Source organism: Astyanax mexicanus, chromosome 7 (genome assembly GCF_023375975.1).
Source record: "Astyanax mexicanus isolate ESR-SI-001 chromosome 7, AstMex3_surface, whole genome shotgun sequence".
In the NCBI taxonomy this organism is placed as follows: domain Eukaryota; kingdom Metazoa; phylum Chordata; class Actinopteri; order Characiformes; family Acestrorhamphidae; genus Astyanax; species Astyanax mexicanus.
This window is the reverse complement of record NC_064414.1, coordinates 33,163,822-33,189,310: the sequence shown is the minus strand read 5'-3', so window position 1 is coordinate 33,189,310 and position 25,489 is coordinate 33,163,822. Positions and strand designations below refer to the sequence as shown.

General features: G+C 37.4%; 2 protein-coding genes across 3 annotated transcripts in view; one reads left to right on the top strand and one right to left on the bottom strand.

The window, feature by feature from the left end:
• wdfy4 (WDFY family member 4) overlaps positions 1–25,489 on the bottom strand; it is an 82,107-nt gene continuing 56,618 nt past the window's right edge. For both annotated transcript variants that reach the window (XM_049481324.1, XM_049481325.1), the window contains exons 47-63: positions 24,226–24,311; positions 24,072–24,134; positions 18,851–18,893; positions 18,583–18,702; positions 17,241–17,358; positions 17,031–17,140; positions 15,944–16,097; positions 14,025–14,116; positions 12,563–12,775; positions 11,049–11,181; positions 10,251–10,408; positions 9,988–10,146; positions 8,223–8,402; positions 5,929–6,111; positions 5,386–5,482; positions 4,535–4,655; positions 1–814 (exon numbers count right to left, since the gene is read on the bottom strand). In XM_049481324.1, the coding sequence (XP_049337281.1) occupies positions 748–814; positions 4,535–4,655; positions 5,386–5,482; positions 5,929–6,111; positions 8,223–8,402; positions 9,988–10,146; positions 10,251–10,408; positions 11,049–11,181; positions 12,563–12,775; positions 14,025–14,116; positions 15,944–16,097; positions 17,031–17,140; positions 17,241–17,358; positions 18,583–18,702; positions 18,851–18,893; positions 24,072–24,134; positions 24,226–24,311 (2,097 nt within the window). In that variant the 3' untranslated portion in view covers positions 1–747. The remainder of the gene's footprint in view (positions 815–4,534; positions 4,656–5,385; positions 5,483–5,928; positions 6,112–8,222; positions 8,403–9,987; positions 10,147–10,250; positions 10,409–11,048; positions 11,182–12,562; positions 12,776–14,024; positions 14,117–15,943; positions 16,098–17,030; positions 17,141–17,240; positions 17,359–18,582; positions 18,703–18,850; positions 18,894–24,071; positions 24,135–24,225; positions 24,312–25,489) is intronic.
• lrrc18a (leucine rich repeat containing 18a) lies at positions 20,344–22,742 on the top strand. Its single transcript, XM_007249535.4, has 2 exons — positions 20,344–20,558; positions 21,819–22,742. Exon 2 carries the CDS (start codon positions 21,823–21,825, stop codon positions 22,579–22,581), a length of 759 nt encoding a protein of 252 aa, XP_007249597.2. The 5' UTR covers positions 20,344–20,558; positions 21,819–21,822; the 3' UTR covers positions 22,582–22,742.

Here is a 25,489-nt window from a genome sequence, read left to right as displayed (position 1 = left end):
TGTCAAAATCTTTTTCTCATTTTTATATCATTATCATAAAAGACAAAAGAAAACATACTTCTATAACATTACACATTAAAGTATTGACCCTGTGCAACAAAATATGTAAAATACAAGTTGTATTCACATACATTTACATTACATACAGCATAAATCTTACAATACTTACAAACTGGTAGATTCTAGTGCAGTTGTACTGCGAGCAGAAGCCTGCTGCTCACTGAAACACATATTCCCCCACACACAAACACAACATAAAAACATTAGCTGACCAAACATCATAGGGGAAAATTGAGTATAAAAGAACAGCACGTTCTCCAGATAAGATAATGCATGGATTGTAGACAGCTGGTCCTGAAACTCCTGCAGTGTTTCTAAAATAAACAAGCCTTGGCTTTGGGATCATCTATAGAGATGAAGGAGGGGGAAACCTACTCTACAATAAAAATGATCTACAGTGTGGCCCAGACTGAAGAAAAAAGAGGAAAAAGAAAAAAAATCTTGCCGCATCTTTCGTTTCTTAAATAAGCAGAGTCTTGTTTCTGACTCGGGCCAGAACATGTCATCGAGTCCAAAGAAGAATGAGTCATTCCTTTAACCCAGCAGGCCCCCGTGCGGGTTTGCGGAGTCAGCAGTGGTGCATGGAGCAGGGAGGGACAGGCACTGGGGAGCTGAGATACAGAACCAGTGGGCTACAGTCCCGGCTGGACGGTGTGTGGGCCGTGATCGATGCTCATTTGACCGCTTTTAGCCCTCGCAAGTCCAGCTGAACACTCTGCCCCAGGCATCACCTACCAGCAGTGTGCCATGAGTCCTGCAAAATCACATACGCATTGCATTAAGATCATTTTTTTAGCATTCATGTTCTTTACAAAACCCTTCCTTAAAACTCTTATACTGTGATTTCAAATGTTTAGGATTTAAAACTGTTTTAAATCACTTCCAATTCTGAACAAGCTGTTCCCCTGTACTTAGGAACCATTTGGAGAAGGCTTGGCTGTACAGTCCATTAAACAGCACTGTTTAAATGCCAGAACACACCAACCGGACAAACACAAACAAACACAAACATCTGGGTGTTGGCAGTTCTCCTCAGAATGTTCAAATAAAGAACTGAGAAGCCAAATGAACTAAAGTGAATGGAGAGAGAAAACTCTAAAGCAGTATTTCCCAACCATGTGCAACTCTTGGCCTACTTAACCAAAAACAAAACATTCTGCGTCCCACACGAAATATGTAATCAACCATTTAAAATCTAAACAAAAACAGCACAACAATCAGTGTGGCCTATCAAATTGATTGAGAGGCTTGAATTGCTTCAGGACTTTTTGTTGCAAAAGACTTATCCAAACGAACTATCCAAGATGGGTAAAACTCAATACGATACAAATGAACATGAATGAATTCATGTTATGTACTTTGCCAAACTTTTTAAAAAAAGTTTTATTCTGTAAACCTTAAATTATTTACATAATATCTATAATATTTCATCGTTTTTAAAGTGGAAGTCTGTATTATTTTGTTTATAAACTGAAAGCATTGTGTTTAATGGTATCATTGTGCTGGAACGACCATCCCTGCTTAGCCTAATATATTCATTCTAAAAACTGGGGTGTTGTGTGGCTTTTTATGGGAGTTTTTCTGGCCACGTCACACGTCTTTATGTAATTACGTACAGCCTATAAAACAGGGTCCAGCTAGGTTTTACCAAATGGGAGCGGCTGGTTGAGCAATGGAGATTTCAGAAGGGGAACTCAGAGCTCAGTAGCTCATTCACTCATAGTAAAACCAAAGATACGAAGGAGTGAAGCTAGCTTCTAAGCCAAAAAGGAACGCAATAGAGTGCACGCTAAAACCAGGATTAATATCAGATTGCCATTTGAACGGTGGAGAGAGCTCCGTGAGTGATGCTGTGTCTGACTGAGCAAATGCACGCTCTCTCCCTCTGACTGAACAAAACCTGGAATCGGATTCATCCGCTCTGAAAGGAGACCGCATCACACCCGCCCAGTTTAAAATTCTTCCACATGCTCAGTGCAATTACCTATTCTCACCAGAGAGGGCTCTAAATCCCCCAAATCCAAAAAGTTTCGTACATCAGCTTTAATTATTACATTTTATTTTAGTAAACGAGAAAAAAATAACTACATTTTTAACTACCAACAAGCTAAAACATACTTTATTGATTTTAATCAATCAACTCATGGGTTTGGCACACAAGTCTGTATTGACCCTTTTTGTTTGGTCTGTGTACTTTGAATAAAGGCCTACTTCACTGTTACACCTATGCTGTAGCCCAAACATAAAATACACTCCATGATGCCTATTCACCAACTGACAGGCACCTCCCCAGGAATGTACGCTTCACATCGTGAACAACAACAGCAACAGCAACAACAGCTAAGATTGGTCCAATGAGCCTCGTGCTCCTGCCCACACATTCCCATCTTTAAATCTCAATCTCTCAATCTTTAAATCTAGACTCAAAACATTTCTATTTGCTCAAGCTTTTGAGTAATGTCTCAATTTTCTTCCTCTTACAGCTTATCCAGCAAATATAAACCCTGTCCTAATCATCTGCTTTCTCTTTCTCTCCCCATGTCCTGAGCTGCTGCTACCAGTGCCCATCCCACTCCAGCAGAGTTTTATAAAACCATTCTAACCCCTTTCTCTTCCCTCCCCTCTCTGTTCTCTATCTCTATCTTTCTCACATGTGCTGAGACGCCTGGCCGGCCGGTCTTCCTGAATGTGTCCGTCTGTGGTTCCAGCTTTCAGGAATCAGCCCTGTCCTTCTACTCATCAGAATTATTACACAACCCTTCTAACTTCTGCTTTTTTTTTCTCTTCCTTTCCTTTCTGTTTTCTCTATCTATCTCTTTTACATGTATGGAGATGCCCTGTTCCTGATGTTCCCAGCCTGGCTCTCCACTGCCCGCTGTGTTGTTCTCCGGCTCTGCAACCCTGCACTGATTACCATTAACACACTCAGTATCTGTTTCTGTATTAGCCATAGCTCTATAGTTTGTGCCCATCACATTCTTATATTCATAAATTAGTACCTGTTATATTAGCCATAGTTCACATTAATTCTCTGTACTGTTTTTGTTCTGTTATTTGTTTGTTGTTTGTTTTTACTGAGCGGGTCAACCCGAGTAGGATGGGTTCCTCGGACTGAGTCTTGGTTCCTTCCAAGGTTTCTTCCTCTTAAAGGGAGTTTTTCCTTGCCACTGTGTCACCATAAAATTGGCATCTCTGTGGTGCTGCTCATAAGAGGCGTGGACCTGTTTTTCCTGTAAACCGGCTTTGTGACAACTTTTGTTGTAAAAAGCGCTATATAAATAAAATTGAATTGAATGGAATTGAATCTTTGAGGTTTAAACTGGGCAGTGAATTGCAGAAGTACAAAACAGCACTGTTAATGCCATGCGAGATCTGTCTTAACATGTGTTCACATATGTTTACTGAATATTAAATCATTACATGAATATATATATATATATATATATATATATATATATATATATATATATATATATATATATATATATATATATATATATATTTATTTTCTCCTAGGCTCCCTCTACAGGTGGAGAGTGTAATTCACTTTTACTCCACTACTCGTCTGCATACAAATCACGTTTTGTATATGTGTAATTGTGTAATTTAAAAACTTGCGCCTATACAGTAGAAAGGGAAAGAAGCACATGGACTTTATTGCTGGAGTAATACCATAGAATTTTACACAAACATGAACACAGGTTACACATAGATTAAACAGTTTTTGTGAGAGGTAACCTGTCCACTTCATCAGAGCTAAACAGTGCCACAGTTGCTGCTATTCTCTAGAGATAAAACGATCAGTGTTTTTGGGGTTGATACCAATCACTAGTCGTCTTTCAGATCAACTTTAACCTTTCCAAGGAAACATGTTAATGCATCATAATAAAGTGCTTCTTTAATGTTCCGATCACTGTCCGTATTCTCTGTACCGCGTGCGGTAAGTACTTCCATCTAGTGGTTGAACAAGGAACTGAGGAGCCTCATACATAGCTGCTGTAATCCTTAACTCATTTATAAGATGGCAAAATTAGAGAAATATCAGCTGATCACCAATCTAATTTTTGGTCTGAAAATCAGCCAATACAAATAAATAGATGATCCATGATGATATTCTGTTACTATTTTGTAAAATGGTATAAATACTGGTATGGTATATGGTATTTTATCATAATGTTAAAGTGTGTAAAGAAATGTATGTAAAATCAAAATTATTTGAATGTTATAATGTATAACAGAATAATAATCCTAATGATAATATATATGAAATATAATCTTGCATTTCTGAATAAAAACCTAAGAATGTTCTAATACAATCCTGCCTAAGAGGTAAAAAAAAAAAGCTGGTGTGTGAGTAGTAGATGTTCTAGATCCAGACATGAAGCCTAATTCCGCACTAAGCCTACTTCAGCAGGGAAAATCCATTACATCTGCCTTTGTCTGTGTGTGTAAGAGACTGGCCCTCCGGCCATACCTGGATATGGCCAGTGCAGTGACGGCGGGGTTGTTTTTGTAGCGTCGGCGGGAAATGGCTTGACTCCGGTTCAGTTCTCTGCACAGGACCAGGTGTCTCTCCCACCTCGCTCTGCTGCGCTCTGAGAGAAGCACACAGGCAGAAGAGTGAGAAACGAGCCGCTGCTTTTATTAATGGTCAGCATGTTGTTAAATTGAGAAAAATACATCTAATATAAAGCCTTCACTGTTACAAAGAGTTCCCCCAATTTAATTTGTGCGTTGTGATACTTATATGCTCTGACGCTGTGCTGTAACCAATGTGCACCAAATTGGATTTGGGTATTATTGCTTTCTAAATTGCATGCCTACATCAGCGAAATTGCTCATCAGTGTTTACCGGCTGTATGTTTAATAACTTTGCCCCATAATTCCTTGCAGCTAGCCCTAATGCCTTGCACAAACAGTGCACAATTATGAACTTTTCTCTGGATCCCTCCGAGTCAAACTTCCGGCTCAGTGTCTGAGCCATGACACTTAAGAGTAGATACAGTATAATCTGATTTGCAAGCAACAATTTTGAAAGATACCATGTGTTTTGATTCCTGCTATTTCATTTCACACATTACATGGATATTAAAAATACCCACTTTTATCATATCACAGTGCTGTTTTCTCCAATACTACCAGAGGATTCTTTTTTGTTTTATTGTTTTCATGGGCTGCTGCATTAGATGTATTAAAGAAGCTCATGGTTGAAATAGTCTTATAAGCAGCCAATCTAATCCAGTACAGCCAGAGGCAACTAAAGACTGAAAAAAAAAACAGGGTCTCGTTCAATGCTGCTGTTAAGGTGAAGTGTATTAGTGTTACCTGTGTCCTCTGCAGACGCAGACACGGCATGCCCCAGAGACTCGACGCGCTCCTTGTGTCCAGGTAATTGTACCTTTGTATATTCAGTCTTCCACATCTGCAAGAGAGTCACACGGCTAATGAAGAAAAAAAATCAAACGCAATAGCAGCCATAATCATAAATCAAATCTGTGGGCCACTGATGTAGCACAGGTCCGTGCTCCAATTTGATGCCTAATTTAGAAACCATTCTGATTTAATAACTGCTCTTAGCTCGTCTAAAGTGAGCATATGTTACTATCACAGCCTCCTTGGGACTCCAAATCGCAGCCTGTGAGGCCTTTTCCAATACTGCACTCATCATATTTGAATATTTTGCCATGGTATTACCTGACTATTAAACAGAAGTGGGGGGAAAAGAGAACATACCGGAAAGATTTATTACTTTCACACAGGAGTTCCCAGTTTGAGAACTATGCTCATTTAAAAACTCATGATTGGGCTTTATCATCAATAATGCCTGGAGCAGGAAAAAGTGCACAGTTCATATTCTAGGGCACGCACCCTCACAATGCCGTCTGCATAGCCAGCGATGATGACATTACGCGAGTCCCACTCGCACTTCTGTGTGAAACAGCAGCACTGGATGCTGCCTTCTGCCACGTACGGGGTGTTAACAGATGCCAAGAGCTGACCCTTCATTGTCCACAGGTACAGATGTGTTCCTGAACATGATACAATTTCACCCTGATGGAGAAAAAGAGATAAAATTAGAGATTAATTAATTAATAGGGAACCAAAACGCATTTATTCAGTCATAGTATTTAAGTTGCTGTTTGAGGTAAAAAAAAAAATGTATGTTACAAATATGACATTCTACACCCATTAAAAACCCTGTTATTTTGCCTCAAAATAAAATTTTTAATTGAAAAAATAGGGATCCTTGTTTTTTTTGCAATAACTAGCATTGCACTGAACAATGGCACTAAATAAAGCTCTAAATAAAGCTCCCGGCAATAGTTTTTGGTAACTATTCCTGAGATTTACCAGATCGTGTTGCTGTCCTTTGCAGTGTGCAATTAGCTAGCTGAAGAAATTAGCCAGTTTGTGCGATTAGCTTTTAGCCTAGCACCCATCTAGCAGGTTTGGGTTTTCTCACCCAGCACTTCTGAGTTCCCTTTTTGATGTGCAGTTAGCTCTAGTCTAAGGTAGTTCAGTTTGAGAAATGGAGATTTAGTATGGATTTCTGCTCATTGCCGTGGTTTTAGAGTTAGCTTAGATTACTCAATGAGTTTAAGCTCCACCTCACAAACACTGATACAGATAAAGCTACAGTTTTGAGGGCTGGCCATTGCAGCAAGCTGTACAGCTTTGTGATTCCAGCTAGGTGTAAAAAACTAATAGAATTGTGGAACTGAGGCATTAAAATATATATTTTTTAAATCTGAATGGGAAAAAAAACAGATTTCATTGGGCAATCTGTGGTGTTTATACTTTTCTCAGAAAACTGACAAAAAAATTTTGACAACACAAAATTTCCCCAAGTTGGTCTTAAGAAGTAGTGTAACCTAATCTCCAGGTGCCACCATCACTGTACTGATCATGAATTAACTTTAAGGTGGATGCACCCGGAGATTACGTTATGCTACGGCACTTTTAAAATGATTAATGCCTTGTTTTAAATGTCAGGGCTCTCCGGATTCTACCAATGAGGTGTGGAGCTACTTTTAAGCCTGAACAACGGTGTAAACAGTATTTATCATTTATTTATGCCCAGAATGGCCCATTGTAAAGAGGGCTGGGCAAAAAGCACAACATTACTGGTTATCAGGAAGCTGTGGGAGAGCGGAAGTGGGCTATTCAACAAAGGTTATACTCTTTATAATGTTCACAGTATGTCATATTCATGTATTAAACCATTATTATTCAACTATGTCTACATAAATACAGTTTTCAGTGTTAGGCAATATTCTGGGGTGGATACACAGACCAATAACTTATTTTTTTTTTTTAAAGAGGTGAGGTGTAGTGAATATATAACAAAATGAATCTTTGACATTGGATCAAATGTATTGATTGAATTCACATAGTTATGAAATAGCTAAAGCACACAACACTATATTTAGCAGATACTTATCTCTAATAAATTTAGTATATTAAGGACAGTTGTAGGATAGTTGATAGGGGATGCAGTTTAATTTAATTAGTTTTGCCTAATAATTGTGATCTTTCTCCAAGGATAAAGAATCAAACTGACAGTTCTCAGTACGAGGAGCTGGAGGTTTGCATATATTTGTTTTAAGTTTTAGACTAATTTTAGACTTACATCAATATAAAATTCCCCTACCAAAAAAAACTGTCAGTCTTTGGACTGTTAGCACATTGAAAAGCTGATTTATGTTATATATAGACCCTAAAAAAAGGAAGTCACTGAAAAGGGGCCATAATTCATGCATGTATCATATTTCAATACAATGTCAGGAATTCATTTCCCCTTTTCCAGACATGAACCAGACGGAGGAGTGTTAAAGCTTTGACTTCAGTTTTTTTTTTTTTTTTGAAGGGGAAGGATGTGCCCTCCCTTTCCTCACCAGGTTAGAAGGTTTGGGCAGGTTTTACCACCAGTATTCTCTCTGTGTGACCTGTTGAAGCACAGGCTCCAGCACTCTATTCACTCAGCAAACAGCAGAGCCACCCATCAGCATGGGCTCACCCCAGCGCTCTGTTACCGAATGACTAAGAGGGCAAGAGGCAAGCAGCTGATGATAAACTGATGTACAGAAAAGCACACACAGACAGGATGAGACTAAGTGTGAGAAAGCAGGTGCGTGGTGTAAAGGAAGACCCATCTGACTTACTGTCAAGTCATTGATGGCCAGGGCAGACACGCTGGAGGAGTGTGTTGGTAGCTGAGTGATATAGCTGAGTTCTTCGAGGTCCCACAGAATGCACGTCTGGTCCTGAGAGCCACTGATTATCACACTGTGGGCCTCTGATGCTACAACACACGTTACTGTGTCTGTGTGTCCATACAATGCCTGTATAAAAAAACAAAAGAGAAAAGTCTTTAAAAGAGTAACTTAATTCAAAACATTTCTAAAATCATTTCATTAACAGAAATTAATCACACTTATTTTGTCAGTTTTAGAGTAGATGATCCAAAAGTAAAAGAGTTAAGTACATAATTAAAAAGGTTCAGCCCAAATGGAAAAGTGCGAATGGCCTTCTCCAAATAAAGGGAACAGTGGTGAAACCTTCCAGAAATGGAGGCCTTCCAAAATTCCGCCAAGAGCAAAATGACTCCCCCCAGAGACTCAGTAAAGGAACTAACATCTAAGGAAAACATCTAAAGGACTGCAGGCCCCACTCACTTCAGATAAGATCAGCATTCATGATTCAACCATTAGATATCCATGGGAGAGCTGCAAGGTGAAAAATACTACCAACCAGCAAAATAGTTTAGAATTATGATTTTTTTTTTTCACAAACAAAAATTAGGGACTGGTGAGTTGAACGTAGTATTTTTTGGACAACAGGTGTCATTTTACATTAAGTGCTAAATAAACGAATCAAATCAGCAATAAAACATGGTGGTGGTAGTGCTGGAACCATGAATTTAGCTCTCGACCATAAAATCCTATGAGAAAGGCTTGGTCATCATGCGTGCATAATCAGAAACTAAAGCGCTTAGTGATAGACAGTTAGACAGATAAAGAGTTTAGTGATAGACAATGATCTGAGGTATGGGAGCATGTCCACCTCATGTTTTTTATTTTTATTTTTTAAAAGGATGTTTTTGAAATGGCTTAATCTTTATTAAGATATTGAGACAGGAGATAAATCATACCCTGTCAGTCTTAAATACACTCTATGAAGAAGAGTTTGAAAAGTATGATAAACTTTTTCCACAGTGCTCAATATGAATGACTGATTTCCAGTTATAGAAATGGTTGATTGCATGGTAATACTTAACCGATACAGATGTTGCTAAACGTTTTTTCTTTAATAAATTAAACGATCATTTTGAAACTGAAATCTGAAAGGTGAAAAGTACAGCACTGGAAATAAATAAGAGATCACTTCAAAATAAGAGTTTCTTTGATTTTACCAAATTAAAAACCTCTGGAATATAATCAAGAGGACGATGGGTGATCACAAGCCATCAAACCAAGATGAACTGCTTGATTTTTTTCACCAGGATTGGCATAAAGTTATCCAAAAGCAGTGTGTAAGACTGGTGGAGGAGAACATGCCAAAATGCATGAAAACTGTGATTAAAAACCAGGGTTATTCCACCAAATATAGATTTCTGAACTCTTAAAACTTTATGAATATGAACATGTTTTCTTAGCATTATTTCTCATTTTTTTTGCATATAAAGTGCTCTAAATGACAATATTTTTATTTGGAATTGAGAGAAATGTCTGTAGTTTATAGAATAAAACAACAATGTTCATTTTACTCAAACACATACCTAGAAATAGCAAAATCAGAGAAACTGATTCAGAAACTGAAATGGTCTCTTCATTTTTTCCCAGAGCTGTATGTTCCCACAGCATTGTTAGAATAAAAAAATATGGTGAAAATGTGGTAACCATGAAATCTTGCATAATGGTGTCTGACCTGTTTGAGATTCATGTGCTTGAGCTTGTCCTTGCTTATGGAAACATCCCACACACAAACCACTGTGCTGCTCCCAGCTGTAATGAGTGTATTACTGTTGGGACAGGCCGCGCACACAGTCTCGCCCCAGTCCGATAGACCTTCCCACACTGCAAAACCCTGATACACAACACGAACATTGATTTAACAGACAGACACTTTCATAAAGTCAATGAAATAATGAATAAATCAATTGATAGATAAATTAAAAGCCTGTAAAACACCTTTTCCGTAGTATAATTGCCAAACGAGCATGTGTTGTCATAATAACCCCAACAGAAGTAGGTGTTCCAGTGAGGAGGCATCAGCAGCTTGTTCTTCTCCACGACCAACACGTCTTTCTCTCCACAAACAATCTGACCGACAGAGCCGTGCATCAGTTCTGCCAAGATCCACAGAGACGCAGCATTATTTTTCATAGCCGCTCCCCATTACAGTAAACGGCAGATTATGTAATCGAGGCATCTCCTGACATGTATTATATTACCTCTGCTAATTTTCTATTGTGTTTCTGAGTCAGAGGCTTTACATGCTTGAGAAAAGTTATATACAGTAAGAGTGCAATATGTAATTGATACTGAAATAGAAAGAAGATTCCTACAGTGAAAAACCTTCCTGATCACGTGTCAACGTGAAAGGAGTGATGAAAGAAAGAGTGGGGGGAACAAGAGTTATGGAGTTAGAGAGAGGGGAGAGAGAATTTTCATCTCATTTTCCAAAGAGACCCTTTTGGGATATTGAGATTATTAAATAAGCCTCAGTGGCAGCATCATCAAGATGCGCCTAACAAATAGAATGAGCTGCTGCCCCTCTGCCTGGGAAAATTAGCCCATGAACAGTCTAGCCAGCATCTTCACTGCAGCTCCTATTGTTCCCAGCGGACATGGCCCCATCTTGTAAAAAATAATTGAGGATGGGATAAAATAATAAGGTGGCTAAGAATGATTAAATGAGGGTATTTCTCAACCACACTTCTGCATAATTTCCTCCAGAAGTCTCGGCCTGCTTGAGCAGCTTTGTACCTTTTATGGGCTGGGCCGAGGGCTTCAGCTTGTCCAGTCGAAAGAAGAACGGAGTGACGTGATTGGCTCCGGATGCCTCTTTGCTTGCAGAGCTCTTGTGTGCAGCTCGGTTGGGGTGAGGCTTTGTGAAGAGCTGCCAAACAAACATTTGTTATCTTAATGACTGTTTCGTTTATCTAAATGATCTGGCAAATGAAAGTCTGACTGGCTGATTATTGCTGTTAACTGCATTACTTCACACAAATATTATTCTTTGGACTTGTTTCTTCAAACACAGGCAAATGTAATTTTGGATTTACTGTAAAATTGCACAGAATGTTTATACACTGTGAACAATTTTCTGTATTTAATGTCACAACTTACAAACTGATACATTCTAAGGGTTGGATTCACAAAAGTGTGTTATGGAACAATTTTTCATTATTAAGATTTAGTACGTTAAGATATATATTTCTTAAAAAGAAAAGAATCCTAAGAATGTTCTACAACAGCCCCACAGCTCAGTGTAGGATCTAAAATAGAATCTACAATGTTCAAATGATCAGTTTAAAAAGTTCAATTAAATACTAGAATGGTTGTCTTCAACTGTTCATGCGTTGTATGAGTTCGATTCTGCGATTGGATTTACCTGATTAACATTACATTAAAAAAATGTCCTTCAATCTTCATGATACACTGTAAATATCTGCATAAAAAGTCTCTATAAGGAAACTACTAAAGACTTTCTTATGAAAATCTTAAAAAAATATTTAAGACTATATTTATAGTGGCAGTCCTTATTATTGTATTTGAAAAACTGAAAGCAGAAGCATTTCTGAGTTGAGAAGGGATAAAATATTGTGTATAATGGTACCAGTGTGCTAGAACGACCATCCCTGCTAAGCCAAATATATTCATTCTAAAAACTGGGGTCTCAGGTCGCTTTTTGCGGGAGTTCTTCTGGCCACGTCACGCGTCTTTATGTACTTACGTCGCATGTACAGCCTCTACAAGAGGATCCAGCTCAGTTTTACTGAATGCGAGCAGCTAGTGGAGCAATGGAGACTTCAGAAGGATTCTACACCCATAGTAAAAACAAAAAAATGAAGGAGTGAAGCAAGCTCTGAGTGTGCCCTAAAACCAGGATTAACATCAGACTGGCGTTTGAACGGTGGAGAAAGATCCAGGACTGCACTCTTTTTCTCTGACTGAACATAACCTGGAATCGGCTTCACATACTCTAAAAGGAGACCGCATCACACCCTCCCATTTTAAAATGATTCTTGCACATGTTCGGTGCAGTTACCCATTCTCACCAGAGAGGGCTCTAAATCCCCCAAATCCCAAAACTTTCGGACATCAGCTTTAAGAATATAGAACATTTGAGATTTTTTTGAGAACATTCTTGTAAACTTCTTAGTATTTACCCTAATATTCCTTATAAATTGTTTCTCAAGAGAGCTTTTGTGAATCTGCCCCCTGATTTAGATATTGGGAGGGTTCTGAGTTAAAAGCAGGTTTCTTTCATTGAGCACCTGTTTGGGAATTTGGCCAAAGTTGCTGACATAGCCAAGGACGGTGCTCTTCTTCAGTGGGTTCTTCATGCTCTCGGCATCGTGCCTATCAGTGTAGAAGTAAGGGTGGAAGGTGTTGAGAGCCTCTACTGCGGCCGGACCCTGCTGTCTGTAGCCAAAGATCAGGTCAATCCACAGGTGTAGATTTGCACTCACATAATCACTCTCCAGAGCCTGAGGAAAAAAAAAAAAACACAAAAAATCTGTGACTATTTTAAAAGCATGCAAATCAATAAATAAAGCAAATAAAACTGCAAGTTTAACACAATCTGACATCTCTCGTTCCTGTCTAGTCTCTTCTTTTTCTTATTTATTTTTATTCATTTTCTTTTCTTATTCATTGCCACATCTGCTCTACATCACAGTTTGTTGTACTCTGAATTGTATGATGGAAGAGTGTAATAAAAGAAAATGACAAAAACTACAAAAGCATGTAAATATCACAGGATTGGCAGCCCACAATTATGCTGCAACTAACTACATTCTTCCGTACATATGCTGTACTGAAACTACATTCTACATGCACAGAATACATCTTACTGCTCGTATGATGATGATTATGAAGGCTAAGGAAGGAAATTACAACTCTGCACAATTTTATTGCACCTGAAATTGCAATTACACTCAAAATATGTGATTTCCAGATCATTAGAAAAATATATGAATGTATATAAAAGCTTCTCCATTTTTTGCTTTTTTAAAACTGTGTTACTGCTTGTTCTGGGAAACTTTGCTGACAAGGACATGAGGTTTAAAGCAGTCCTAATAACCTTAATATGGAGAGTGTGTGTGTGGGGGTGGGGGTGGGACAATCCAAGCAATAGTAACCACTAAAACCACAGTAGCGGAGGGACCCTATATTGTCTTTAGTTCATTTGCATATGAAGGAGAATGAGAGGACAAAATAGCTCATTTTGTGTGAACTGGAAACGATACAAATATTGTTCAGTAGATTGGGAACTGATAAAGCTCGGCCCTTATATGCCTGCAGGCGTAGCATGGAGAGAAAGAAAGCATTCACTCCAATAAGCAGCAAGCTACAGTAATGGAGTTATGAGAGAGTGCAGATATTGTGCTTGTGCTGAATTGGCCCTGTTATCATGTAATGACAATGGCGTTAAGTAGAGTAATGGGGCTTTCTTGATGAACTCAACAAGTGCCTATTATCTGCAAAACAGCACGAGCCGGAGCCGAGCCAGAAGCGCTTAACTCTTTTTTTGCAACGGCATCCAGCAGCACACAAAAGTCAAACGGTGTTTACAAAGAACACAAATGCCATGGTGATTGTATTGTGGTTGCACGCTGCACACTGTGTGTGTACAGTACTATGGGTGCTGACAGTGTCTATTAGAGAGAAGAGCAGAATAATGATGTTGTGACAGTGACAGGCATTTGACTAAGACTGCTGCAACGGGTTACTGACTTCTCTGTGCATCCGGATGAACTCCTGTGGATCTCCTTTTGCCCACGGTGGCAAAACCACATCACCCAGAGAGGTTCCGTCCTGCATACGGCCTAAAACAAAACAAAAAAATACATACATACATACATACATAAAATCTATTAAAGCATACCTCTTGTTGCTGCTTAAGATTTACTTAATATTGCTAATTATAAATAATAATTAACTGAATCATTGCTTAAATGATTCAATACATTTTTGGTACATTTTGTCTGCTAAGTCTTGAAGATAATGTACCCTTATTGTAGAAACATTATCTGATTTGTTACACAGGCAATAATCAGTAGATCTTTAATGATTTTCCTTTTTTAATATTAATTATTAGGGCTTTGTATTTTGTATTAGCAAAAACTTGATGACACAATATACAGCTCTGGAAAAAAATAGAAGGCCACTTCAGTTTTGGAATCAGTTTCTCTGATTTTGCTATTTATAGGTATATGTTTGAATAAAATAAACATTGTTGTTTTATTCTATAAACTACAGACAGCATTTATCCAAATTTCCAATATTTCCATAAAAATATTGTTATTAAGAGCATTTATTTGCAGAAAATCAGAAATGCTAAAATAACAAAAGATGCAGAGCTTTCAGACCTCAAATAATGCAAAGAAAATAAATTCATATTCATAAAGTTTTTTAGAGTTCAAAAATCAATATTTGGTGGAATAATACTGATTTTTAATCACAGTTTTCATGCATTTTGCCATGTTCTTCTCCACCAGTCTTACACACTGCTTGTGCCACTGTTTATGCCACTCCTGGTGCAAAAAATTTTAATTGGGTAAAATCAAAGAAACTCATCATTTTTAAGTGGTCTCTTATTTTTTCCAGAGCTGTATATGATGATACAGGGGTTACATTTCAATAAACCGCAATGTAAGCAAGGACATCTATTGCAATTGTTTCATTAAATTCTAGGAAAATTGTCACAGTATAAAAACATTTAACATTTTATTATTTTATTTTTTATAATATTTATAAAATGTGAGTAAAAGAAAAGCTTAGTTTTTATGCAATCATAAGTGAGATCTGATGACAAGAGAGGAACACTGCTATCTAGTGGGCGGGGTTTAAACACAACACAATATGAACCATCGTTTGACACAAATCTTGCAGTGTAATATAACAATTATTTAAAGTAGATACTGTGTTTTTAAATGTATACTGCAGGGGTGAGGTTGTCTAGAAATAGAATGAAAGTTGGCCCGCTGTTAAGCAGGTTTTTTATCATGTGAGATTCAAAGTTTGAACGCTAGGTGTCAGAAACGGGCCAAAGAGTCTAAAAGCGGAGAGAGGGAAGTTTTAGAGCAGAAAAACGGGCCAAAGAGTCTAAAAGCGGGGAGAGTGCGCATTTCTAGCGCAAAAAAACGGGCCAAAGAGTCTAAAAGCGGAGAGGGTGCGCATTTCTAGTGCAAAAAAACGGGCCAAAGAGTCTAAAAGCGGAGAGAGTGTGCAGTTTTAGCGCAGAAAAACGGGCCAAAGAGTCTAAAAATGGAGAGAGTGCTTAGTTTTAGCGCAGAAAAAGGGCAAATGAGTCTAAAAGTTGCCGCAATTAAGGAGTTTAATATTAAGAGACATCATGAAATTAAACATCAATTTACACTGTCAAAGAGAAAGATAGTAAGTCAAGTAAAATGGTGTGTAAATGAAAGTAATCAGGAAAAAAAGTATTATTTAAAGTGGTATATTTCATAATTTGTTTTATTACAGAGTCTTTTGCCCATGACTTCAAATATATTTCTCCTTCTGGCCCCCAACAAAAAAAGTTTGGACACCCCTGATATACAGTATTGATATTTTAATAAATCGAGATTTTCTCACACTACTATTATTTATTCCCACTTTTTGTTTTCCAAAGCCCACAGTAAAGGTCTCACCAAATTCAAAGTTATTGGAGTTGACGAGGAAGTCTGGCAGGTAGTAAAATTCTGGAATGAGCTCCCTCACATCACTCATGTTGTCTCTAGAAGCTGATTCCCACTCTCTCTGCACACTGTGAAACATTCTCTCAGGAACGTCAAACGATCCACCCTGCATATTCCCACAACAACAACAACAAAAATCATTTACAGGAAACAGCAAGTCAGCTTAACCAAACCAGTCAATTCAAACCACACACAATCACACGCACCGCGCTGGACGACAAAACAAGACTGCGTCTGATAGTCACAGCACTATGATATATTGTTATTTACACTATAACCGAGTTGAGGTTGCAGCTTCGCAGCAAGGTGCCCAGAGAGATGCCGTACAGAATCAATTCATCAGAATTGACTGAGGCTTCTTCCATGGCTTTAATTCCTGATGGAAATCTCTGAAAAACGCATGTAATTTGCCGTAAAAAGATTACCCTCATTGAATGAAAGTAATAAATACTGTACATAGCAAATGCAGTTAGTGCCCCAAATCTTGTTATGAATATTACTGTACAGAAGAAAGCCGTTCATGTGCGGAAAATATCATTGCGGAGCGTCATCCTAATATTTGTATTGTGTTATACTGAATATTAAATATGCATGACATTTTTATTTTAATCAATTGGTTCCTACTCTATAAAGAAGATATTTTTAAAGAACAAAATGTGGGGTTTTGCTCACCACTGATGCGAGGGAATTTATTTGCATATATATTAAAATTCTCCCTTTAATTCACTTTTGCAAAAAACAAAACAGTTCTTGCAAATCCCAACAAGGCAAAAAATAATGGAGCTCTTTTCATTTAGTAAGCTTATTTGCAAAATTGCATTTTGCAGTAGACGTGCTGACATACCAGAGAATTCACAGCTAAGCTCGGGATTCTTGCTTCATTTAAGAATGAAACAATGGGCTCAGGAAAGTATTGTTTTAAAATTAAAATGTCATAAGGTGCCATAAAGGGCTAGGTCAAGGTCCAGTCAAGGACAGGTAATAGGAGATGTTAAACACAGAAACATATTTAGTGTGTGTGTGTGTTGTAGAGTTTTACCTGCAGAGACAGAAAGGTCTGTGAGAAAGGCTCCATCCTCACCAGGTAGGACGCCACTATGATGGCTGAGGAGTAGTGTGTGCAGTAATGACACTGTGCAGACAGATCACCTGTAATATAGATAACCAGCATCTTACACTCTGAAAAGAGCAATTTGTGATCTTATTTGTCTTATTTGGTGAACAGCAACAGAAATGTACGAAGTCTTACCATCATTACTATCTACTTCATTGTACCGCTCAATAAATTTCTCTCTTCTTTTCTCAGTCTGTGCCCCCATCGGCCTGGACAAATCCCGGAATGTTGTAGAGGATGACAAATCCAGTGTCTAAAGAAAAAAAACAGCAACATTTCAGCACATATTCTCAACCCAAAGTAAACAGACAGATGCCTATACAGCACATATATATACATTTTGGTATCTCTTTACAATATGGGTCACAAATAACAGTACTTACACCAATACCAACCACTAGTTAACTAGATAACACATTATTATTCATTACTAAATATTAACGCCTAAGAATGTTGTTAATAATGGCGAATTGAGACATGAGTTAAAACATTTGTAATTATTAATAATGTCTTAACAAGTTTTAATTAATAATTACTAACTTAAATTAATAATTTATAAAAACATTTTGTAAGTACTGTTAATTAATGTAACTGTATTGTAAGGTGTTACCTACATATTATATTAAAACCAATTTCCACTTTATCCATTGCTCTTTATTTACTGAATTTAACATATTTGTGAAAACAATAAAATATGAAATATGTAATTTACAAATGTTTATATATGCATATACTTTATGATATATCTATTTTTGTTTTGTTAAATTCAGTAGATAAATGTGCCCTAAAATAAGATGTATAAAATCATGCATCTTAAAACTTAAATCCTGATTTAATGCACAGATTAAATCTGCTGAATTGGCATCAGACTAAGGTAAAATATCAGATCAGCCAGAGAACAATTTATTAATAATATTTATTTGTTATCTATATTTTAACATTATAAATCCAGTTATTATAAAACTGCAAAAGCAATGTAACATATTTTGTGTTTATGGTTGTAGTTTAACTTAGTAATTTAACAACTAGAACAATGGTGGTGTAGTCTAAAATCTGTGTAATTCTGACAGCCAGGCAGTTACAGATACATAGATAAATGATATATCTATTGCTTTTTTGTTAATTTCAGTAGATAAATGTGCCCTAGAAAGAGACTTCAGTATAAAATTATGCTTCTTTAAAATTAAATCATGATTTAATGCACAGATTAAATCTGCTGAATTGGCATCAGACTAAGATAAAATATCAGATCAGCCAGAGAACAATTTATTAATAATATTTATTTGTTATCTATATTTTAACATTATAAATTCAGTTATTATAAAACTGCAACATGCAATGTAACATATTTTGTGTGTATGGTTGCAGTTTAACCTAGTAGTTTAATACCTATAACAATGGTGGTGTAGTCTAAAGCCTGTGTAATTCTGATAGACAGGTATTACAGATACATAGATAAAGAAGGTTAAAATGTTACCTCTGATTCATAATCAGCAAGAACCCATGGGAATACTGGATATTGCATCAAATCATTGTATGTCCTTCCAGCAAGCGTGTTCAAATGCATGAGGTACTCAAAGTTGCTCATTTCTCCTTTCTGTTAAAATGTAGATAAGAACACTCCATTAACTTCAGTAATATAAAACAAAAGACTGCAATGAGTCCCGGCTATGTTTACATGTAATTAATATATCTATAGCCAGTGAGAAACTTCGTGATTTAGGAAACTTATATTTAATCCTTACCTGCCATTTAATAAGAGCTGTCTTCTCAAGTGCTGCTGTCCTTCTGTAGTAGAATAAAAAAACATATATACACGATATACTTTATTGAAAAGATTAAGAAAGAACTTGACTCATGTTTACAACATATGTAAATTTTCTACAGCATGTGACATTTTAAGATGTGTATGCATCAGGCCTCGGATCAGCAAAACGCTTAAAGTTCTGTAAAGAGTAGAGACTGTATCTGTGAGCAGAGAGAGGAGACCAGTACACTCTGCAGAGGATGAGCATTCACATACTGTATTCAGTAGAATTGTACCCTGAAGCAGCAAATGGTGCCACCTATAGGTTTCTGAACATAACAGGAAATGTTTAAAGTTTAGAGAAAACACTATTGACATTAATGCTCAATGTGTGTGCAGTATTGCATTCATTATTACTCATTTTTATGCAACTGGATGGACTGATTTTGCTTTTCTAAAACAGATAACAGCTTCGGAACAATATACATATTTCTGTGTCCATTAATCTCCATTTTTTCCATTTTAGTTTCCACCATAGTATGAACACTGTTCAAATTTATAGAATATTTTTGCTTTCCCCTGTAAAGTCAAGCATGTATTTTATTGAGCAGTGAAAATATTAAAATGTAAGCCAATGCATAGAACACAGACTAAAAATGAAAATACATAATTTATATAATATAATACAAAATAAATGACAGTCTTTGTTCCGCCTAAGGTTTCTTCCTCTTTATGTAAGGGAGATTTCCCTTGCTTGTTTTGTCACCACAATTATAGTAGCATTCTAAAACGTGCTATATAAATAAAATTGAATGGAATAAATATAATATAAATATATATATATATATATATATATATATATATATATATATATATATATATATATATATATATATATATATATATATATATATAAATAGTAGAACGCTTGCTTATGAATATAAAGGTCAAAGACCTATGATATAGATACACTGCCTGGCCAAAATAACACACTATAATATTTGGCCCTCTTTAGCTTTGATTAAGGCACACTTTCGCTGTGGTGGCATAGTTTCCACAAGCTTTTAAAAAAGTCACAACAGAATTTGACCTTTCTGAAATATTTTTTCACACAGGATATGTATTTCCACATGGTAAAGGAAAAAAAAAGGTAAAGGAAAAATAAAGGAACGTAAAAATGACAACTAAAACACACCAAAATAATATCAAATGTTAACATTAAATAAAACAGGTGCAGTGCAGGCTGTGTAAGGTGGTAAGAGACTAACTATGAGTTTAAAATGGTGAACAAAAAGCTCTAATGGTCAGTTTTAATAATATGTCAGGATTGGAGCTGAAGAGTATTGGAGATACATACAAAAGCAAAAGGCTACAGTTGCTTTCCTTCAGTTTTGGGGGAAGGGAGGGGACGTCCAGTCAAAAGACAATAAATGCTCCGCACCTCGGGCATGTGTTGCTTAGCAACAAAGTTAAAACAGGACAAAAGTTCTTTCGCCTTCACCGACACGTCTGAGTGAAGAGGCACTTTCTCTAAAGTTTCAGCTGGATATGTGAAGCTGGTTTAAAGTAAACTTAGTAAAATATATCTCTCTTTTGAAACAGAAATGAACGAACTCGTAACGAGAACGCCTGGCTGACTTCAATACAAACAAGGATTACAGACAACGCAAGTGACCTCTTAGACTCAGCTACTATTAATGACACTGGTAAGTAAAAAAGTTTTATTATGGAATACTACATTGTGATACATACTTATTATGAACTAACTAGTCTTACTACATGAAATGTATGATATTTGTATATACTAATTATCAGGTCAAATATATATATATGGATAAGAGATGGATTGCCTGTGACTCATTTGATAAATTATAGGCAGATCTACAATTATGCTTCGATTATCCTTTCGATAAATGATAAAATCACAGGATTATGTCAATGTAAAAATATTTCTAAAACATTTATATTGGTCCATTCATTATAAAATTCTCTAAAATTCTCAATATAATTGTTTTTATAAAAAATATAACTGTCAGGTTCACATGTCAAAAAGTGAAAAAACTGAAGACAAAACAGGCAAAACTGACAGGGACCATAGGTACTATACTACAACAAAATCCTGAGCATTTTCTAACTCTCCAGTTAGGTTAAATCACCTATTACACTTCATATATCACAAAGTACATATACAGTACATAAAATATAATAAAATCCAATATTCCAGTGGTGTGAATCCTCAAATTTCGGAAAAACAGCACACGAAGATGAATCATCCCGTTGGTCAGCGTTCCATAATTGCACGTTTGGACGCAAAGTATTCACACAGAAAAGTCTAATGGAAACAAGCTAAACCATATTAGCCTTGTGTCTTTATGCACTTGAATATGATTAATGAGTCGCCAAAGGGCCCGAAGGGCTTACAATGCAGCCACTCTTCTTTTTAATAGGGAGGTGTGAGGTGTGCGGGTTTTAAATCACTTCCGCGAGTGTCATTTATCAAAGCACTGATTTGACTCCATCCGCACAATCGCACAGCCTGTGTGAAAGCACTCTGGATCAATCAGCTGTAACGCAAGCAGCTCCCACCCTCACCAGCAACAGTGATTTGTTTTTGCCCAGAATTTACATTCATCGCTCTTGTCCTCATTGTTATCTGGTATTAGCCTCAATTAGAGTGCAGTATGATCTTAAGAGATCCCTTTAGGGTGAGTGAGCTGGAGTGTAAACATTACACCCGGCTCATTCCCCACAAGACCTCACATTCCACCAATAAAACGCCTTAGGGTCTACATGATAGCATGATAGCACCACTCCCGTGGAAATAGCTGAACTGTTTTATCATTAAGTTGTGCATGTTTAGTTAAAGATATCAGATCCTGAGATAATAATTACACAGATCGAGTTAAGACTTAATCAGGTTGACACTGGTGTAAAATAGGCTTAACCATTAATCTGTGATCACGCAGCACCATGGCGAAGGGGAAGAAGAGTGGACCAAAGGGCAAAAAGATCACCCTCAAAATGGCCAGGAACGCCCTCAGATTAACTCCTGAAGGAAAACGACGGTTGGACCTGAGCAACATGGGAATCGACACCGTTCCCAAATGCCTCTTGAAACTGTCGGATGTGGAGGAGCTGGACCTGAGTCGCAATCAGCTGAAGAAGATTCCAGACTTCATTGGTCAGATGACCAGCGTCCACTGGCTGGACCTCCACAGCAACTACATCCAGCAGCTGCCGAAGAACATCGAACAGCTGGACACCCTGCGTCACCTCAACCTGAGCAACAACAGGATCAACTCCAGTGGATTACCTGCTGAAATAGGCAACCTGAGGAGCCTGCAGACCCTCAACCTGGGCATGAACCGACTGACCACTCTGCCCCCAAGCATGGCTGCTCTGAGCAACCTGAGAGAGCTGGGTCTGTTCGATAACCAGCTCACTGCTATTCCAGAATATATCCGAGCGCTGCCCAACCTGAAGAAAATCAACACCACACGCAACCCTATAGCCTGCGCTCAAGGAGACAAAAAAGATGTCAAGGCAAGCGAGGGTCTGTTCCTGGTGAGGGAGGAGGACCTGTGTGAGCTCTGCCTGGAGAAGTATAAGGAGGGGAGAAAGAGACTGAATGAGCAAAGGTTTTCAGATCAGTCTCAGAAGAGGGGTGCTTTCTCAGGGCTGATCACACCAAACTCAACAGCGCAGAGAAACCAGGAGCTGTGGCGATAAAAACCACTGCCTTAAGACCAGCTTCTAAACAGCAGCAGACTGACCTACCTAAGAATTATATGGACTTTCATATACTGCACAGACTGTGTAATAAGACCGTTCAGAGCTGTAAACACTGCAAATTGGTCATGAAATAAAAGAACAAAAATGTTGACTGAAAATCTCAATTTAAAGAAAATAATATGCAGTTAGAAACATCATTATTGACTGCAGCACAATAGTACACTTGGTAAAACAGGTGCCCGCATACTTTGGCTTGTGTTGAAACTAGGGCTGTCAACATTAACATGTTAAAGTACCCAGTTAACCTAGAAACTTTAATGCGTTCATTTTTTTAAATGCAAATCAGTCACGTGACGTATTTCCATTTTTATTTAGCGATACAACACAGCAACGCTTACTGTTGAGTTCAGAAGGTAGATTACCTTTTATTTATGCTGACACACACACACACACACACACACACAAACACACATACAGCTGATGGGACGTTTCCAATTTTCAAGCTGTAGAAAGTGTGGAATATGGAGCTACACTAGCATTTATTTTCTCCATTAAAACTCTCAGCTAAACCTAGAAACTCAGCACATTACAATATTCTAGTTTAAAAAGCATCACAGCTACCCTGAGATATTATAATACAGTAAAACAAGATTTATTCTGCCAGGTATAAATCACACTACACCATTATTTTTGTCACCTTGGTAAAAATACAGTTACATACCAGCATTTAAAAAATGTAATCATGATTTAGTCACAGAAAAATGTTGTGATTAATACTTTTAGTATTTTTAACGGGCTGGCACCAGCAATACAAATCTTAATACCCATTATAATAAGCTTAGTCTTAAGATGTGCTTAGTCAAAATTTTGTTGTGATTCCTTTGATTCATGTTTTTAATTGATTGACACCATTAGTTTAAAGCCAATTTAAACTTGACTCTTTTTTATTCGATTCCCCTGTTTTGACGACAAGGGAAAGTTATTGTGTGCCAGCACTTTTGAAGCAAGTTTAATGATAAATAAACAAGTTTGGGAAAATTATGGCAAAATAATTGGAACTTGATGCAAGTTTCTTTTTTTACACGGACAGTTTTAGCCAGATGCCAGCGGTCTGGTAATGCATTCTGTGATGGATTCCTGGTACACATGCTACAAATCAAATTAAATGAAATCACATGTATGTATATAGAGCTTTTTACAACTCTTGTTGTCAAGCAGCTTTACAGAACAAAGAATCAGACAAAACACTGAACATATAATGCAGAACCCCCCAGTGAGCGTGTGGTTTAAGTTCAGGGTATTGAGAGCATTTCTGTCACTCTACATTTTTTACTATGTGTACAATCTCTTGCCCAGAATTCTTTAGTATCTGTCATATCTGTCTCCCCACAGTCTTTGTATGGTGGTCAGTGTGCAGTAACTGTAATATAGTCTCTGAAGGGAGAGATGATGGAGCTTGGAAACCACAAAAGCCCAGGGACACTTACCTGACATTATGCACAGCCTCCGCCACTCCTCTTCCCTTTAATGAAGGCACTACAGAGCACAACCTAGAGAGGGAAAAAACAGAAAGATCAATCTGGCTTTGCCCTGTCTAACCTCACATACTCATCGACCAGCACACGCATTCCCTGTTCTTACCTCTTAAAAGCCCCGACATGGTCTTTGTTCACAAACACCAGGAACACTGAGGATCCATTCCTCATGAAGATCTCAATGGCATTCTCCTACATTAAATAGAAAAAAATATATAAATATCCACACTAATCTTGCAATCTTGCATACTGTTTAAATTACAGATGGCAGTTATCCATCACTGTGTTACTATTGTGCTGATTCCAGCAAAAAAAGAAGTGACCCAATAAGCAAAAGAAAAATTAAGAACAGATTAAAACCAGTTATGTAACACATCTGGGTTAAAATGATTAAGATTTTTTTTCCATAAAAAAGAAGCCACTTTTTTCCTTTTTTCCCTGAATCTGATCAATTAATCCACGGCCACTGACAGCAACACAACACCAAAAAATGACAAATACAGTCCCATGCTTAACTTTAGGCAAGGTGTTTTTTCATCAAATTATTATTTATGTATTTTTTCTCCCCATTTTCTCCCCAATTTACATGGCCAATTACTCGACCCACTCATTAGGACTCCCCATATCACTAGTGATGTGACACTCCTCCGATACATGTGAAGTCAGCCACCGGCTTTTTTCAAACTGCTGCTGATGTAGCATTGCTGAGTAGCATCACAGTGCACTCAGAGGAAAGCGCAGCGACTCAGTTCCGAGACATTACCCTTTGGAGTGATGTGGGGGAGAGTGCCATCCACCCACCCAGAGAGAGCAAGGCCAATTGTGCTCTCTCAAGGCTCCGGTAGCCGATGGCAAGCCACATGAACAGGATTCGAAAGACGGCTAAATCTATTTTTTTAGTCCAATTGAAACAGGTTTCCTGTATTTTACAATTCAGTCCAGAGCACTTGTTTTTCATAATTCACCTTTTTTGTAATGTTCTCTCTGTTTTCATCTTCTCTCTGAGAGATCTTATGTAACAGACTTCCACAGTTCTCCAGCATTAAGAGAATCTATAAGCTCAAAACTCTTGGCTTTCCTCTTAGTCTCCCCCTGCCTCAAGGTCCCAGATAACAGTTGTTTTATAATCTTTTAACAGTTTTTTAGAGAGGCCAATGTAAAATGATTTTTAGATTATAAGACCATTATAATTGCTAAGGACTTAAAGTATGTTTCTAATTACAATCTGTAAAGATTCAAGCCAAACCTCTGCACGTCACAAATATTTTAAAATAAAAGATGATGTAGCTGTGCACTCTCACTCTCACTGTCGGATTAGCTAAAAGCTATGGTGTATGTTCGATCAGATACCGTGGCTATATATTTACCAC